Source organism: Festucalex cinctus, chromosome 4 (assembly GCF_051991245.1).
Source record: "Festucalex cinctus isolate MCC-2025b chromosome 4, RoL_Fcin_1.0, whole genome shotgun sequence".
Classification (NCBI taxonomy): domain Eukaryota; kingdom Metazoa; phylum Chordata; class Actinopteri; order Syngnathiformes; family Syngnathidae; genus Festucalex; species Festucalex cinctus.
Genome location: NC_135414.1, coordinates 15,043,793 through 15,060,010, shown reverse-complemented (window position 1 = coordinate 15,060,010; position 16,218 = coordinate 15,043,793). Strand labels below are relative to the sequence as shown.

Here is a 16,218-nt window from a genome sequence, read left to right as displayed (position 1 = left end):
CATGTCGCTTTAACAAAGGGGGCGGGTCTAATCTTGCGTCATCACGTAGTTGGCGGGACTAGTGACGCTTGTTTCCTATTTCAACGTAACGCGGGAGATTCAGGAGGGGAATATCATCATTGAATAGTCTTCCGGCAGAGTTGTAAGTTGCGATAAAACATTTGTCAACTCAAGGCTAAGTTCCATCATCAAATGAGAATCCTAAATGACGGTTTTATGTGTGTTGACTTTGCCATATTTGTTTGCGTTTGTGCAAGCCGGGCTCCTTTGCTAGCTTACCTCTGAAGCAACAAGCAGTCCACGCTGAATGAAAGTTTTGGACAAGTATTAGTCTGATCTAATAAATCATCAAACTTTTGATTGTATTGCTCTTTTCTCGTTTGCTAGTTTGTCAAAATGCCTTGTGAACGGAAAAATATGCGCTACGGGCACTCAGAGGGACACACAGAAGTCTGCTTCGATGACACTGGGAAGTATGTCAACTTTATTTCGTATTTTATACACCGCTTATTATGTTACTAGTGACAATGCACTCTAAGTAGCGCTGCTTATTGCTATATTGTGAAGTTCATTTTAACGCCTGCATTTACATGATGCAAATGATGGTACGGGGGTGGGACACATTTCACCCATGAAAAAGTACAGTGAGACATTACGCTGTCCATTTTTGTTTTTGACTTGGCTGAAAATTGAGCAACGCACCATTAAACAAACGCAGTATTTACTTTGCCCTTACGGGCAACTCGCTACATAGCGGTATTTTGTCGTGAATCGCGCGAGAACTACAACCACTGCCCTAAATATGGTTAGTTGTTTGAATCATTCCGAACATGTAATTTATATACACCACATACATTAACGAGCAAAAAAAAAAAAAAAAAGCAGTCAAAACAACAGAAAGAAAACAGAACGGCAATTTCACTTACATGTAAGAAAAGGGGTGGGGAAAACGTACAATTTATGTAATCCCACCCCCTCTCCATCAATACTAATAAATTATCTACCTCTACATTTAATATTAGGCTACTATTTGATTATTTATATCATAGATGTACACGCATACATAAATATTCATAACAAACAGTAAAACAGATGTTGGCAGTCAATAAACTTCGTTCTTCGTGAAAAATATTTATCGATAAGTGTTTTTGAATCGGTTTATGTTTGAACATTCGTTGTACTCTTCCCTCTTGACAATTCCGAAATGACTTCACAAATCAAAATGACGGTCTTGTGCTGCTTAGAGTAGGGTTTGAAGTCGGGTTTATACCACTCGGAGTGAACCAGTTGGGCCCTCAAATTTGAGGCAAATGTAAAAAACAAAGATGGCTGATTCTGATAAATTCTTGTTCTGGTTAACACAGCCATTCCAAATCACATTGTGTCACGTGAAGATATATCTCTTGTATTTACATTTGTCTCGAACTGACACGATCCGAGTGGAATAAGCGTGATTTCCCACTTTCCTCAAATGCAACAGTGAAACAATGCTCTCCGCTCATTGAAAAGCATTGCACCTTGGATCATTCTAACTTGATTTATGAGGATTATTTTAATTTGAAGATGTGATAAAATGTTGTTTGACTACTGTAACAATATGCCTGGTTTGTGTGCTAGTCACACACAGGCAAAAGCAATACAATACGCCATGGAAATTAAGCGTTGCATTATTGAAAATAACGTCTTTTATTTTGATCACTTTAACTCAAGTCGTGTGCGGCATAAAAACATCACGTCTGATTCTCCTCAGGTTCATCGTGACCTGTGGGCACGATGGAGATGTTCGGATATGGGAGGATCTGGACGACGAGCCAAGGTTCATCACTGTTGGCGAAAAAGCTTATTCTTTAGCGCTCAAGGTTGATCATTTTTCCAAAATTATGTGTTTGTAAACATGAATAATGGCTCATTTTCATGAAACAATGTTGGTGTTCATGAACTTGACCGACACATTCACGTTCTTTATTCAGAATGGCAAGCTGGTGACGGCAACCTCCAATAACACAGTACAGATGCACACATTTCCTCATGGTGAGCCGGACGGCATCCTTACCCGGTTCACTACCAACGCCACGCACGTCACGTTCAACACCAGTGGATCTAAAGTTGCTGCGGGCTCCAGGTACCAAAACACCAAAAGAGAAGGTTACATCACGTAAGGAATTACGTGATGTAACCTTCTCTTTTGACACATTCTCAAAGTGCCCTTTGAACATTTTAAGGTAACAGTTTTTAGATCTATCATCTGTACACGTCATAATCTTTATCTGCTCAGCTCCAGGTGTTTCAGGTGTATTTCTGTTCATTAACTGTGTCCTCGGTTTCTCACAATATGTATCTATTAAATGTTTTCTTGTAAATACCATAAACATTAGGGCTGAGTTTAAAAAAATCGAATAATTGATATTGAAACGAGAAACTTTCTCGTCCGGACAAGAAAGCTTCTCCTTTTTGACACGACCTGACTTATTGCACTTTAAGACAATTCAGAATAATATTTTAAGTTTTTATTTAAAATTATTAAAGTAGAATTATGAAAATGTTTTCATTTCATCCTTGCTGATGTCAATGTTTGTGTAACACTTAACCTGATTATAACACCTGTTACTTTCATTCATAAACTAAATCATTTGACCAGTTACTGCGTCTTCAAAATTTACTTTGGAACTTAATATTTGTGGAATTTTTATCATGTCCTTGACATTTAAGAAGGATTGTTCCATAATTATTATTGTATTGAACTGAAGTAAATCGAATTGGGAAAAATCGAAATTGAATCAAACTGAACTTTTGTGAATCTAAATCGAAACCCAGCCTTAATAAACATATTGCATCCAGGCTTTTCTGGGAATAGTTTGCAGTCTCTCATTGTGCTTGTTTGGCTTCTCGACAGGCAATCCACTTTATATCAAACTTGAATTAGACTAAATTAGCAGTAAGAATGAATCATTGCTGATTATGCTACGACACATGAAGAGCAAAAGCACTTTTATTTATTTTATTTACAAGAACCAAGCCACATGTGGAGGTGGTGTGAAATGTGGTTCAAATCAGATTTTGCAGATTATCTTGAGTTGAAGCGCTCTGGACGGTCAAATTGGTTATCAGAGCAGCCTCTGCGTCAGTCGCACGGCAACCAACGTTATGAAGACGTGCAGCTCAAAACAATGCTATTTTTATCAGCCTCGTCGATTGCGCTGTCGGCCTCGTGTGGTGGCTGACATCAGTAACGTAACTTGATAACACAACTATTTACATGGTTTGACAGTCAAGATGGTTATTCACAATTTCATCATTATTCAAGTTGGGCTACACATTTTAGTAACAATGACAATAGTTCCCACCTAGTGATTGACAGATTTTTGGTTGATCGAATGTTCATGTTAACTCTTTGACTGCCAAGAACATTTAATAATGATAAGTAAAATCGCGATGGATGCCGCCATAAACGTTAAATGACATCAACTGTTTTTTTTTTAAATCAATGGGAAGTGCAACATCTAAGTGGAGCACTGCCTGGTCAATGGATTGTGGAATCAAAAACACGTAACTATGGCCAGCAGATGGCAGCATTGAATCTCTTTTCAAGGGGCTGCCGGTGTACGGAATTACAATGAAACATGGCGGAATCTGATGAAATCAAACATTTTCAAGGATGGCGTGAATGATCAAAGCCTTTGTCACATTAAACCAAATTTGCAGAGCATCAAAAAACAAAAATATTTTGTGTCAAAGTGACTGTTGTGGAGAAAATGTATCTTCACAAAGCTTGTTTTCTCATCTTTTCAATTTTTGCTCAATGTCACTCAAATGACTTCTTTTCAAATGGTTATTATTACTAATGAACGGAATGAGGTGGAAACATTATTTTTTTTTCTAATGAAAGAATGGAATGCGATCTTTCATTTGGTACCCTAACCACATTGTATATGTCGTAAAAGTACACAATATTCTTTTTGACCTGAAAGATGAGTTAAAATGCTCAAAATCGGCTGGCACTTTTTTTTTTTTTTTTTGGGATAATGTATGGCAGTAATAGAGTTGTGTGTCATTACTTTGAAATGTGCTTGTGGTATCAAACTTTTGTTGTTTAAGTGAATTGCAGTGTTGTCCTAGTAAAGGGGAAAAAAAACTGGAGTCAACATGGATTGATTTAGTTTTGCTGTCACTGAGCTTGCTCAGGAGCAATACACAATCTTTTAATAGCGCTTTTGATAAAATGTGAGAATATCCAACTTGCTTTTCCCTTCTCAGGTTTTCCCCTAGAGATATTCAGAAGAACCAGAGCTGAAAGATGAGCAAATGTCGCTTTCGCTTTGTCAAACCATGCACGTCTGCTATGCTTAGGCTTCAAGTTTAGCGGCCAGTCAGAAATGTTTGCATGCCGCATTAGTTGAATTCAGTTTTGAACATGTTATGACTCACCGGACAATGATGTCGTTATGTTGAAGATTATTCTTCTGCTACAGAATGACCCTCACACATTGATGTGCTTGAATCACATTTCCGGCACATAGATCGGTTTATGATTAGCTGTGATTGGAGATGTCTGCCTGCTATCAGAATTGATTTGTGCAGAGCATGGGGCTTTATTGATGCTGGCATTTTCACACTGGTGGTTTTGTTACATTTATTTTTTTTTTTTTTTTTTTTTTTTTTTGTTACATTTATTTTAAGAAATGTAGACATCTGGCATCGGTTAGACCCTGAAGTGAATCAGATTTTTATTTTTTATACAACTGACATGCTTCTTGTTCTCTTGTTTGTACTGACCAGATTGCCCGCTTCGACCACTGCACACAAACTGATTTGTCGTTTTTCTCCTTGCCTCAGTGACTTCTTGGTTAAAGTGGTGGAAGTGTCAGACAGCAGCCAACAGAAAACTCTCCGGGGCCATGAAGCCCCTGTGCTCAGTGTCACCTTTGACCCCAAAGATGACTTTCTGGTGGGTACACTTTTTGCGCCTCAATATACTTCTTTTGATTGTGAAGAAAGAGATGCAAATTTTTAAACTCAGGGTAAGAGGTAAGTTGGTCCAATTGATATGTCTACTGCAACAACATGTTTGATTGCTGTCTCTTCTCAAGTTGAATTCCTTTCTATGCGGGGAAGTAATGACGAGACCTTGATTGTCCCGTTGTTTATCATTTCTTATTCCTGAACGGATGCAGTCAATGTGATTTTGGCATCGTACTACTTTGAAATGTTGAACCACAAACCAAAGCAATAATTAGCTGTGCTGTACAGTGAAAGTTCAAGCAGCATTTCCTAATTTCCTGTGAGGATTAATTTCACAGTCTGTACTCTGTACACTAGATGTAATGGTGTTTAAATTATATAATCATTTGATACAAGTTAATATTACTAATATGCAGTACTTGTTGACTCATTAATATGTTACAGGACATAGTCATCATTTTTTTCCTCTTATGGTTCATTCTCTTTCCTTTCATCTCTTATGTAATCTAATAAATATGAAATGCAAATGAAGTCAGGTCCATTTGCATTTGGTTGTAGATGAACCACCAATTTTCCGTTTAAAAAAACAAAAACAAAAAACATATTCTTGTGTGTTGATCATTTTAATCATAAAAAAGGTAAACTGTCATTTTGTGATCACAGATGCAATAGATAACAATTTCTTAAAAATTGCAGTCAGTTTTATTTCGCTGAAGAGGAAGTCAACCCCTATATTTTTTTTAAACAATATGTTCTATGCAGCCCCACTAGTCTAAATACAAGGGGTGTGAATTGCCCAGTATCTAGCGATTCGATCCATATCATGATTCATAGATCATGATTTGATTTGATACCGATTAATCCCAATACGAATCTGTAAGTTGATTATAGCGATTTTTTTAAACTCAAATTTAGAAAATACTAACCAGTAAACTTGTACATGTACACTGTAAGATTTTTATGATAACGTATTTAACAAACTTCAACACTGTATTGGAACAACCAATCACAGCGCAGTTTCAGAAAACAGGTCATCTCTGATTGGTTGTTGCCTGAGCCCTGACCAACTGTGATGTCATCTTAAGTTGACAACTGGCAAAATGGCCGCCCCCTGAGATGAATAAAAATGGCTGGATTTTACGTCATAAATCATATTCCAATAATGTAATTAATAATCAGAATTTCATGTTTAGACTAGTGAGGTCACATATACTATTGTCAAGAACTTGAATACAAAATGAGGCATATTTCACCATTGATCTATAATGCACCAGTATTGCATAATGTGCTGATTTGATTTACAGCCCCCTTCCACTACCACAACAGCACCTCTGCTAACTTGTACCTAAGTGTTGAACTTGTGTATATAGGATGTAAGATTTCAATATTTGAGCCAACCTTTTCATTGTGTTACTAAAAAAAAAAAAAAAAAAAAATCTCATGCTTTACACAGCTACTTAGTTAGCTTGAGCCTTAGGCCTTGACAAGACAGTTCCAATTTGTGTGTCCTGAGCAGACCTGGATGATTCATTTCCACCAAACGCTTATTTCAACAGGCGTCTGCCAGCTGCGATGGCTCAGTTGTTGTCTGGGATATTGAGGAACAGGTACGCTCAAGCCAAACACTTTCCACATAATGTTTCATGCTGTGTCTGTTGTGTCTGATTGGATTTTGTGCATCAATTCAGACTCAGGTGATCAGCTGGCCTCTGCTGCAGAAGACCAATGATGTCAGCAATGCAAAATCATTGTGTCGCCTGGCCTGGCAACCTCGCGCAGCAAAGGTTAAGAGACCAAACTGTTCACGTTGTCTTGTGGTTTGGGCTCATCTAATTGATGTGTGCACTGTGCACATTATCTGTCATCAGTTTTTGGCAGTTCCTGTGGATACCAAAGTTCACCTCTATGAGAGAGGGTCATGGAATCATGTGAGCACCCTGTCTGATGATCTGCTCACTCAGGTAAGTTTTACACAGCTGTTTTGTTTTGTTTTGTTTGTTTGTTTGAGATTTGGAGAATAATAAAGTATTATATATGGCACTAAACAATATAGTTTACCTAGATATTTTTATTGTAAATTATATCGAAAACTATAATTATAATTGGTCCAGTTGTATGAAACAAAGCAAAAAAATGTTTTGTTGCGTTATTACCTGTTCATGTAAAAGAAAAAAAGAAAATAAAACCTTCAATGTTGACTGTTTTTTGCTTTCAGCCCATCAATGTGGTGGCATGGTCTCCGTGTGGACGCTTCCTGGCAGCTGCCAGCGTGGGGGGTTTCATAACAGTGTGGGACATTGAGAGCAAACTGTGTGTAGAGAGGTATGTAATCCATTTGTGATCTAGTATTTTGTGAAAATACTGAAAATGAATAATACTAGGGCTGTCATCAATGAATCTTTTTAGACTTAACTATCTAAATTATTATTCCATCGATTATGTGGGTGATCGCCCAAGCCACTTCGCCCAGTTGACTTTTTTTCGGCACAGTGCCGAATTTCCGGCGTAAGATATTTTTGGATGAGAAAAGCCCTATATATGTTTCATGCATCTACACCATATAGCAAATCAAAACGTTTTATCTCCTGGCAGTATAAAGAGTAAATCCAGCAATAGTATAAGTCAAACAATCACGATCCAGTAAGAGGCAGAGTAGGGCTGGTCTTGTCTTGAAATAGCCTGATGACAAATCCAAATTCGTGGCCCACACATCTTCAAAGGTGGAAGGGAAACTCATTAAACGTGGCGGGAAGTTGGAACACATCTTTACTTTGGCATGTTTAAAAACTGTTTGGCATATCGCTCCATGGAATCAGACATTTGGTGCCGTGCAGTAAACACGGAAGTGGCCAAACATTGGTTCTGTTCTTAATAATGGATATTCTTTTTAATGCAGTAGTTCTTTCTTCTTTGAAATAATTTCAAAATAAGAACAAAGCGTGACAGTCCGACTTCTTTTGTTAAAGTTGCCTTATCTACTCCGCAGGCAGAAGCATGAGAAGGGCTTCACAGTGTGCGGTTTAGCCTGGCACCCATCCGGCAGTCAGATTGCTTACACGGACACTGAGGGCTGCCTGGGCCTGCTGGAGGGTTTCAGTGCATCCGTATCTAAAACCACCACTCCCAAGGTATCACTCTTTTGTTCAAACATTCATTTCTAGCCCTTTCATGCACAAATTATTAAATTATTATATCCAATGTTTTTTTCTAAATTGTTTTTATTACTCTTTAGGCATGAAAAAAAAAGAATCTCCATTTTTTTTTAAACATTTTTCACCATTTTTCAAGGGGTTGGTGACATGTCCACTTGGGTCGACAGCGTGTATTTGAGCAACTGATGAAATATGTTTGTAAGAAAAGAATAAATAAAAAATTAAACAGTATAGAAGCACTGGCCTTCCTGGGTGGAGTTTGCATGTTCTCCCCGTGCCTGCGTGGGTCTTCTCCGGGTACTCCGGTGTCCTCCCACATTCCAAAGACATGCATAGCAGGTTAATTGGGCGCTTCGAATTGTCCCTAGGTGTGCTTGTGCGTGTGGATGGTTGTTTGTCTCTGTGTGCCCTGCGATTGGCTGGCAACCAGTCCAATGTGTACCCCGCCTACTGCCCAAAGCCAGCTGAGATAGGCTCCAGCACCCCCGCGACCCTTGTGGGGAATAAGCAGTCAAGAAAATGGATGGGTGGATAAACAGTATAGAAATGTCTTTGTTTTTTAACTTTGTGTTCTTTGTGCATACTAAATGTATCGCAAAAACATTTACCCAAAGAGAAATGAACTTTTTATGGAGTACACATTGTCATTTTCTTTTTTCTGGCAGCCATTCATTATCACTGCCGCTGTCATCATCCCCACTTGAGTCAGGTTTTGCAGGTTTTGTTAGCATGTTCGGCACCTGACCACTGCAAAACATAAGGACCAGGATCCTTACTCTCATATGAGGACTAAAATCCATAACATTTCTATAATAAAACTTAAATGATGATATAAAGCAACAACAACAAAAAAATCCTGCAAATGAAGTATTTTCCAAAGCAACAAAGTTACAGCAACACAAAGTTGTCGTCACAATACAGCTAATGATGTCCACAGTTGAATTTAGTGAACTCATGATCAATCACCATTTCCTTAAATTACAAAATCAATACTTGGATATTTTTACAATTATATTTTTCCTTAGTTGTCGCTTTATGTCCTAATATATTTTTAACTTGCAAGGGCCACCTGGAATAGAAGGAGTGGACACTTATTCCTTCCTTGCACGTCACATCTGAACTTCTGTCAGTCATCTTGTCTTTTTTTTTTTTTTTTTTTGCACTTACAATCGTTAACTACTGGATGACAGTGTATGTCAAGACTACACTAGTGTCCACTGGAGTGGCTAATGGCCAACTGTGGCAAAAAGATTTCATTTTAATACCTGTCCACTGTAGTACCCTCTGTCCTTGAAAGGGTGAGTGTCACCAAAAATCACACGTAGTGTGGTGTTTAAATCAATTTGTCTTTTAATAATTAACCTGTTCTGTATTTTCATCAGGTGACTGCAGAGAAAAGAGAGAAAGGCTATGATGATCTATTTGATGATGATGATGGCGACCAGGTCATTGATGAAGGATGGAGTGCTTCTAACTCCCCCACTAAGGAAGCAGTCAATGCTGTTAAAGAGGATGAGGACGACGACGATTTCGTCATACCTGCAACAGGGCGGGTGAAGAACAGAGCAGCCATACTGGATGATGAAAATTCACTTGGTGAGTGATTGGTGACTAGTGAGTCATGTGTAACTGATTGTCTATTTTATAGAGGTGAATTAAAATGACTTTCAAACAACATTAACAAATGTGGCAGATTTTCGGTGTGAAGATGCATTGTCTTGGCTGTTTATTTTTCCCTGGATAAAAGCACATCTTTAGTATTTTGATGGTAAATTTCTTCAGTTGCCCTCCATTTAAAACAGTCGTGTAAAAATACGGGTTCCACAGATTCAGGTTCGTTAAAGCTTGGTGGAGCTAAATTTGGAGACCACGATGATGATGATGGCGACAGTGCCGTGATGACTGCAGCTCCTCTCCCTGCAACCTTGCGGCCTGTTTATGAAGGGCCACAACCAACGCCGCCTCAGAAAGCTTTTCAACCGGGCTCCACGCCCATCCATCTCACTCACCGCTTCATGGTAGTTATTGATGATGCATTTTGAACTGTTCATAACTCACTTTTTGCAAAATGGTTTTCAATTGTAGCTTAGCAAAAGTGAGTTTCTCAATGAGAACTCTCCCTCAGATGTGGAACTCAGTGGGGATCGTGCGAGGCTACAATGACGAGCAGGACAACGCCATCGATGTGGAGTTTCACGACACAGCTGTACACCACGCCATGCACCTCACTAACTCGTTGGGTCACACAATGACTGATGTTTCTCAAGAGGCCGTGCTACTTGCCTGCCCCAGCACAGATGAGCTTGCAAGGTAGGCCCAAAAATGCTGTCTACTAAAGTTTTTGGAATCCATGTATCTTTCGTTCATTGTTACACTTTTCAAATGGAAATTGAAACAGTGAAAGTCTGTCTTATATGGAAGAGGATTTAGGGTCAGTGAAGAGAGAAAAAAAGTTTGGCAGAATTCTCACTTTATTCTTAGAATTCTCATTTTAATGTCAGTATTCTGACTTTAAACTGAGAATTCTGAGAATAAAGTCAGAATCCTGCCAAACTTTTTTTTTTTTTTTCTTTCTCTCTTAACTGGCCCTGGAATCCTCTTCCGTAGTGTTATATATTTTGTTACTGGAATGCAAAAAAAAAAAAAAAAGAGAGCGAAAGAGACAGATAATTTTATATTCACTTATAGGCTAGTATCAAAAATGTAAAATGGAAATGAGGTCCACAGGATTTAATTTGATTGTATTAAATAATGTTTGATTTTGAAGTTTGACAAGCCACAGAAGGATCTTGACAACCAACCGTCAACCATATTATATCATGGACTATTGTCATTTTTTGTCAAAGAACAAATGTGAACCTTCAGGAGGAAAACGCGAACTGTAGTTGACTTAGGGCAAATCACTCCAACAACACAATTTTATTTTTTTCTTTTAACCATTCTGCAGTGATTGCGAAGAGCTGTGTGTATGTCTGGGCCCGAGAAAGTCAGTACAGTATGGTACAAGTGCACACAAGGGTGTTTTTTTTGTATTTTCAATTGCCAATTGAAAATTTAAATGACAGACCAAGGTTATTTTAGTTAAATAAAACTAACGAAAAAACTAAAACTAAAATTCAAAAAACAATTTTGTTAATGAAATGAAATAAAATAAAAGCAAAAATGCTAACAAAAACAAAAACTAACTGAAACTACATTTTATGTCTAATTTTAAATCTTCAATCACAATTGCCACAGAGGAGCATTGAGTCGGTCAAACTGTATTCAGATGGGTTGATAATACATTTATGAGTTCCACCACCCCACATACAAGTCCATTTGTCATCTCCTTATCTGAGTTAGGGAGGTAGCAGTGCAATCAGGAAAGGCCCGACTTCCCTATCAGCAGAGACCTCTTCGTTTTCGAAGCCTCATTGGTTGTAGCTGCATAAATAAATGTCCACTTGCTTTAATAGCAATTGAAACATTGTCCTCTTTGCTTTCTTAGTAAATTACACTGCCTTCACTTCTCATCGTGGGACACCAACAAGGAGTGGATGGTTGACTTGCCCAAGGGTGAGGACGCAAGGGCGTTGTGTCTTGGCCAAGGTTGGGCGGCCGTCGCCACCAGCGCACTCATGGTCAGGCTTTTGTCCATCGGTGGAGTTCAGAGGGAAATCTTCAGTCTGCCGGGAGCTGTCGTTTGCATGGCGGGACATGGAGAGCAGTTGCTCATTGTGTACCACAGAGGTACACACACATTACACTAAATAACATACCACTAAATGCATATAGTTATGTTTTTGTTTTTTTGTTTTTCAAATGAATCGGTTAAAAGCATTATACTAGCCACACTGCAGCTATAATGTGTGATTTAAGGCGTTTGTGTACATCATGTGGCCAAATCGGCTGTATGATACGATGAACGAGTCATCCATATACTCCTGCACTAATAGCAATGACTGCATAGGATGTGAAGCATTAAAGAGTGAATATGTTTGATTCTGTGTCTCCTATGAAATCATCAGGTACAGGTTTTGATGGGGAGCAGGCACTGGCTGTCCAGCTACTGCAGTTTGGTCGAAGACGGAGACAAATCATCAATGGCGAACCTCTCCCAATCTCTCCCAAATCCTACCTATGCTGGCTCGGATTTACCGCTGAGGGTACCTCTTGCATTTTCTTGATTATTTTTTAAGTTTAAAGATTTCAACCAAACATTTAAATATTGTGACCGATGTTAACAAAATTATTCACATCCCTACTTACTAAAGCATTCATAGTGTAAACAGTGAAAAAGCCCATCATCGTTGTGAAAAGAGCTCACTAATCATGCCTTTATTTTGTCCATTTCAGAATTTTTCAAATGTCAGCCTGATTGTGTATTTTCAGGCACCCCATGTTACGTGGATTCTGAGGGGGTGGTACGAATGCTGAACCGCTCCCTAGGCTGCACGTGGACACCAGTTTGCAACACGAGAGAGACGTGTAAAAGCAAATCGGACCACTACTGGGTGGTTGGGGTGCATGAGAACCCTCAGCAACTCAGGTGAGTCCATCATCTCCTTGGATACAAATTTTATGGGTATGCATCTTATATCTGATAGGGATAAATTAGAGAATCAGAATTAGATTTTAGTAGCCCCCACTCGACATAAAATAGCAACAAACAAAGTTGTAGGCACACCAACAAAGCCACAACAATGAAAACATACAGTATCTTTTCGCAGACGGGTGGGAAAAGGTTATTTCTAATGTGTTGATGGTTCACATGATGGTAATCATCTGAGTTTTATCGTGTGAATGTTTGCTCGGCAGAAGACGTGTCAGAATAGACTCATTGCTACTAATTATACTGATGAGCTAGCATAGGCTTGACCGCAGCATCTAGGCAGCTATTTGTGAAGTTACAAATTATGTTTATTTCTGTGTTTACATTAGAAGGTAAGCCGGGGAGTAAAATGTCATGCATGTATACCAATAATGTTGCAAAAATACTCCTTATCTGATCTGTTTTTAAGGTGTATACCATGTAAAGGCTCGAGGTATCCCCCCACCCTGCCCAGACCTGCTGTGGCCATCCTGCCTTTCAAGTTGCCTCTATGTCAGACCACCACTGAGAAAGGACAGATGGAGGTAAACACAACAAAAAGAAGCCGCTTAATTTTTTCTTAATCTTTGAAAGGAATTGCAACTTCTGTAAATTTGAAACACAATTTCAAAGTTGGACTACAGTGGTGAAATTTTGAAACAGTATCTTTTGTCAGACATGTAATGTTCCTTTTCATCAAATCATTTATTTAGCTCTGTCTCTCCTCGTGTTATTGATTATGCATATTTGAAACGGACCAAGCTCCGTTTTCTTGTCTGATAAGCATTTCTGATTCACAGGAAGTGCAAATATATGATGAAATTTGGATGCGATTTACCCATTTTGCTTCTTTAATCGGTAATCCTCCAGGAACAATTCTGGCGGTCAATGCTCTTCCACAACCACTACAGCTTCCTGTCCTCTAGCGGGTATGAAGTGGATGAGGTTGGACAGAGTCAGTCACAAAAAGAGCAACAAGAGCTGCTGATGAAGATGTTTGCAGTCAGTATCAAAACTTTGATTGAGCCTTCATTTAATTTATGCTATGATTGTCATCCTGACTGATTCCTTCAATTTTGATTCCACTAGTTGTCATGCAAGCTGGAAAGAGAGTATCGCTGCGTTGAATTGGCGGAACTAATGACTCAAAACGTGGTGACACTGGCCATTCGATACGCTTCGAGGTCCAGACGAATGGCACTCGCACAGCGGCTCAGTGAGATTGCGCTGGAAAAAGCCAGTCAGATTCAGGAGGAAGAACAAGAGGAGGAGGAATACTCGGACATCAGGCGGACGCCATCAGGGTAATGCCAAAATATGAAGCGATGTGACATTTCTATTGAGAGATTGGCGCAGTATAATCAATGCCCAACAGTGTATCAAAATAGAGATTTCACTGACTTGCTGTAATTCACAATCACATATGGACAGTTATGACCAGACTGAGGTCAAAGAAAAACGTCACCGCAGAGAGACACCGGAGGACGAACCGGGCCTAGAGCTGGAGGAGCAAGAGGACCAACAGGAAATGGAGTCTGAAGACGGAGCAGAAGCCCCAAAGCGTCAGTCTGCCCTAAATTCGGTTTATGTATGTTCTCTTTCGGGCTACTAACTAATTTCATACTATTGCCTTGTGTCTGACCCTGCAGGTTTAAACCCGTTTGCCAAAGTTCAAGGATCACCATTAAAGCAAGCAGCTCCACTCTGTAAGTACTTCCTCAATCAACTGCCTGCAGCTTTACATTTGAAATGATCCAGGGCTGTCACTATCGAATCTAGCCCCCCACCCCCAAACAGAACAATGTCTCACCTTAGATCTGTCATTTTGTTTTTGCAGCTAGCAAAGTTGGGCGTTCAAACCCTTTCAAGGTGAGTTCTGTATATAATTTTAACAAGTAAATGGTTAATGTACATTAATCAACCAAAAATGTTGGACTGGATGCATGCAGGTTCTTGGTTCGGGGAAGTCCTCTCCTTTGTCTTGTCAGCAACGGGCGACAAACATACTGGACAACATGACGTCCATCAGGAAGTCGGCTCCACTAAGTGCATCTTCTGGGAAGTCAAACAAAAGCACGGTCCTCAAACCACTCCCCCCTCGAGCAAAGACAAAGGCAATATTATTTTTTATTTCTGTCCTCTATAAGTCCTCATATTGGATGTAATTGTAATGGTGGTCGTCATGTGCTGTCCAACTCTACATCTTGTTTATGATTTTCTCATCCAGGCTCAGTCCACTCTCCTGCAGATGGCTGGTGCAAAGCCAGTCATTAAGAAGCCTCTGGAGATCATGGAGGTTAAAGATGATCAACAGAAGCAAGCAGATCTCCCAACTGCTCCCTCGCCAGCGGATAATGCTGAAACTAACAGGTACACCATGTGATTGTCTAACCTGACGTATGTTTCCCCCAAAGAAATACTGTGGCTTATTTTGAAAACAGTCACATGGACAGTAAATGCAGAAGTTTATTATTTTGATAATTAGAGGCGTCTTCTAGTGTGTTTCGGTGCATTTCCAGTAATTATTCAGAGTGCTTCATGTTGCAGAAGTGCAATTGGGAGACGATCTTGTTCTCACTTAAGGCTTTTGCTGCCCACCAGACCAAAAACAGGCTTCCAGTTGTGGTTGGAAGAGAACAGGAAGAACATCATAGCAGACCACCCCGACCTGGAGGAGACGGACATCATCAAGGAGGCAATGGGACTCTTCAGGAATCTTGCAACAGAGGAGAGACTGGTATGAAACGCCACTAAATTCATCTTAACATTTACACACTGCAATGTTTCTTTGGCACCAAGTAAAAATAATCTCTGTGAAAAATTGAAGTTCTTTTAAAAATGCTTTATATTAAGGCTTAATTCCCCCTCCATATTTTCTGATGCAGAGTCATCCAGATCAATTATTTTATAAACAAAGACAGATGTATTATTTATTTATTTTTGACATTGTGGGTGTTGAGCGCGGTAACCTGGTCGTGACCTTGCATTCATCAAGCTTCATAGCAGGCAGCTGGATGATGCTCCAAACACAAGGGGGAGGGTGGGGATGTGAAGTGGTGGGGGGAGGCATGCTTGTTGCCTGGGAACCCTGTTGCGTGCGCGTTAGCACTGACTCAGGGCACATCATTGATCTTAAGATTACACTGAGACAGTGAGTTCTTATTTGCGTACTCTGTAGTCAAGTACTTTTTTGTTAACGTAGCTACCATATATATATTTTTTCTTTTTAGTGTTGAAAAGCACATTTGCATTTTCTGTTTCCACTCAATGTTCTGGCCATGAACATGCTACCTTCTAATACAGTATCACCGATGAGTTTCATTTGGTGATTTTGTCGGATCATTTCATTTATGATTGTTTCGTACTCGGATGCTTCTCAAAGCATTTCCAAACTTTCAGTCACCGGCCATGAGAGTCTTTAAAAATCATTACGGTATGAAAATTTCACTTCACAGTTTTAATTAGCAAATTTATCGTCAAAAATGACATAAAGAGATGTAAAGACAAAAATAACTAATACAAACTAAAAGCATTATA

The 16,218-nt window shown here is 39.3% G+C and overlaps 2 protein-coding genes across 2 annotated transcripts in view; one reads left to right on the top strand and one right to left on the bottom strand.

Annotated features, from left to right (window-relative positions):
* Positions 1 to 16,218, bottom strand: part of LOC144017507 (C-myc promoter-binding protein-like) — a 265,503-nt gene that overhangs the window by 69,469 nt on the left and 179,816 nt on the right. The window lies entirely within an intron of this gene.
* wdhd1 (WD repeat and HMG-box DNA binding protein 1) overlaps positions 26 to 16,218 on the top strand; it is a 17,426-nt gene continuing 1,233 nt past the window's right edge. The window contains exons 1-25 of the mRNA XM_077519137.1: positions 26 to 142; positions 388 to 473; positions 1,751 to 1,859; positions 1,971 to 2,122; positions 4,834 to 4,945; positions 6,516 to 6,566; positions 6,648 to 6,743; positions 6,828 to 6,920; positions 7,175 to 7,281; positions 7,946 to 8,087; positions 9,494 to 9,707; positions 9,939 to 10,129; positions 10,237 to 10,421; positions 11,599 to 11,840; positions 12,119 to 12,256; positions 12,483 to 12,639; positions 13,112 to 13,226; positions 13,552 to 13,683; positions 13,771 to 13,985; positions 14,113 to 14,243; positions 14,331 to 14,387; positions 14,519 to 14,550; positions 14,631 to 14,795; positions 14,909 to 15,051; positions 15,283 to 15,418. Of these exons, the coding sequence (XP_077375263.1) occupies positions 397 to 473; positions 1,751 to 1,859; positions 1,971 to 2,122; positions 4,834 to 4,945; positions 6,516 to 6,566; positions 6,648 to 6,743; positions 6,828 to 6,920; positions 7,175 to 7,281; positions 7,946 to 8,087; positions 9,494 to 9,707; positions 9,939 to 10,129; positions 10,237 to 10,421; positions 11,599 to 11,840; positions 12,119 to 12,256; positions 12,483 to 12,639; positions 13,112 to 13,226; positions 13,552 to 13,683; positions 13,771 to 13,985; positions 14,113 to 14,243; positions 14,331 to 14,387; positions 14,519 to 14,550; positions 14,631 to 14,795; positions 14,909 to 15,051; positions 15,283 to 15,418 (3,192 nt within the window). The 5' untranslated portion in view covers positions 26 to 142; positions 388 to 396. The remainder of the gene's footprint in view (positions 143 to 387; positions 474 to 1,750; positions 1,860 to 1,970; positions 2,123 to 4,833; positions 4,946 to 6,515; positions 6,567 to 6,647; positions 6,744 to 6,827; positions 6,921 to 7,174; positions 7,282 to 7,945; positions 8,088 to 9,493; positions 9,708 to 9,938; positions 10,130 to 10,236; positions 10,422 to 11,598; positions 11,841 to 12,118; positions 12,257 to 12,482; positions 12,640 to 13,111; positions 13,227 to 13,551; positions 13,684 to 13,770; positions 13,986 to 14,112; positions 14,244 to 14,330; positions 14,388 to 14,518; positions 14,551 to 14,630; positions 14,796 to 14,908; positions 15,052 to 15,282; positions 15,419 to 16,218) is intronic.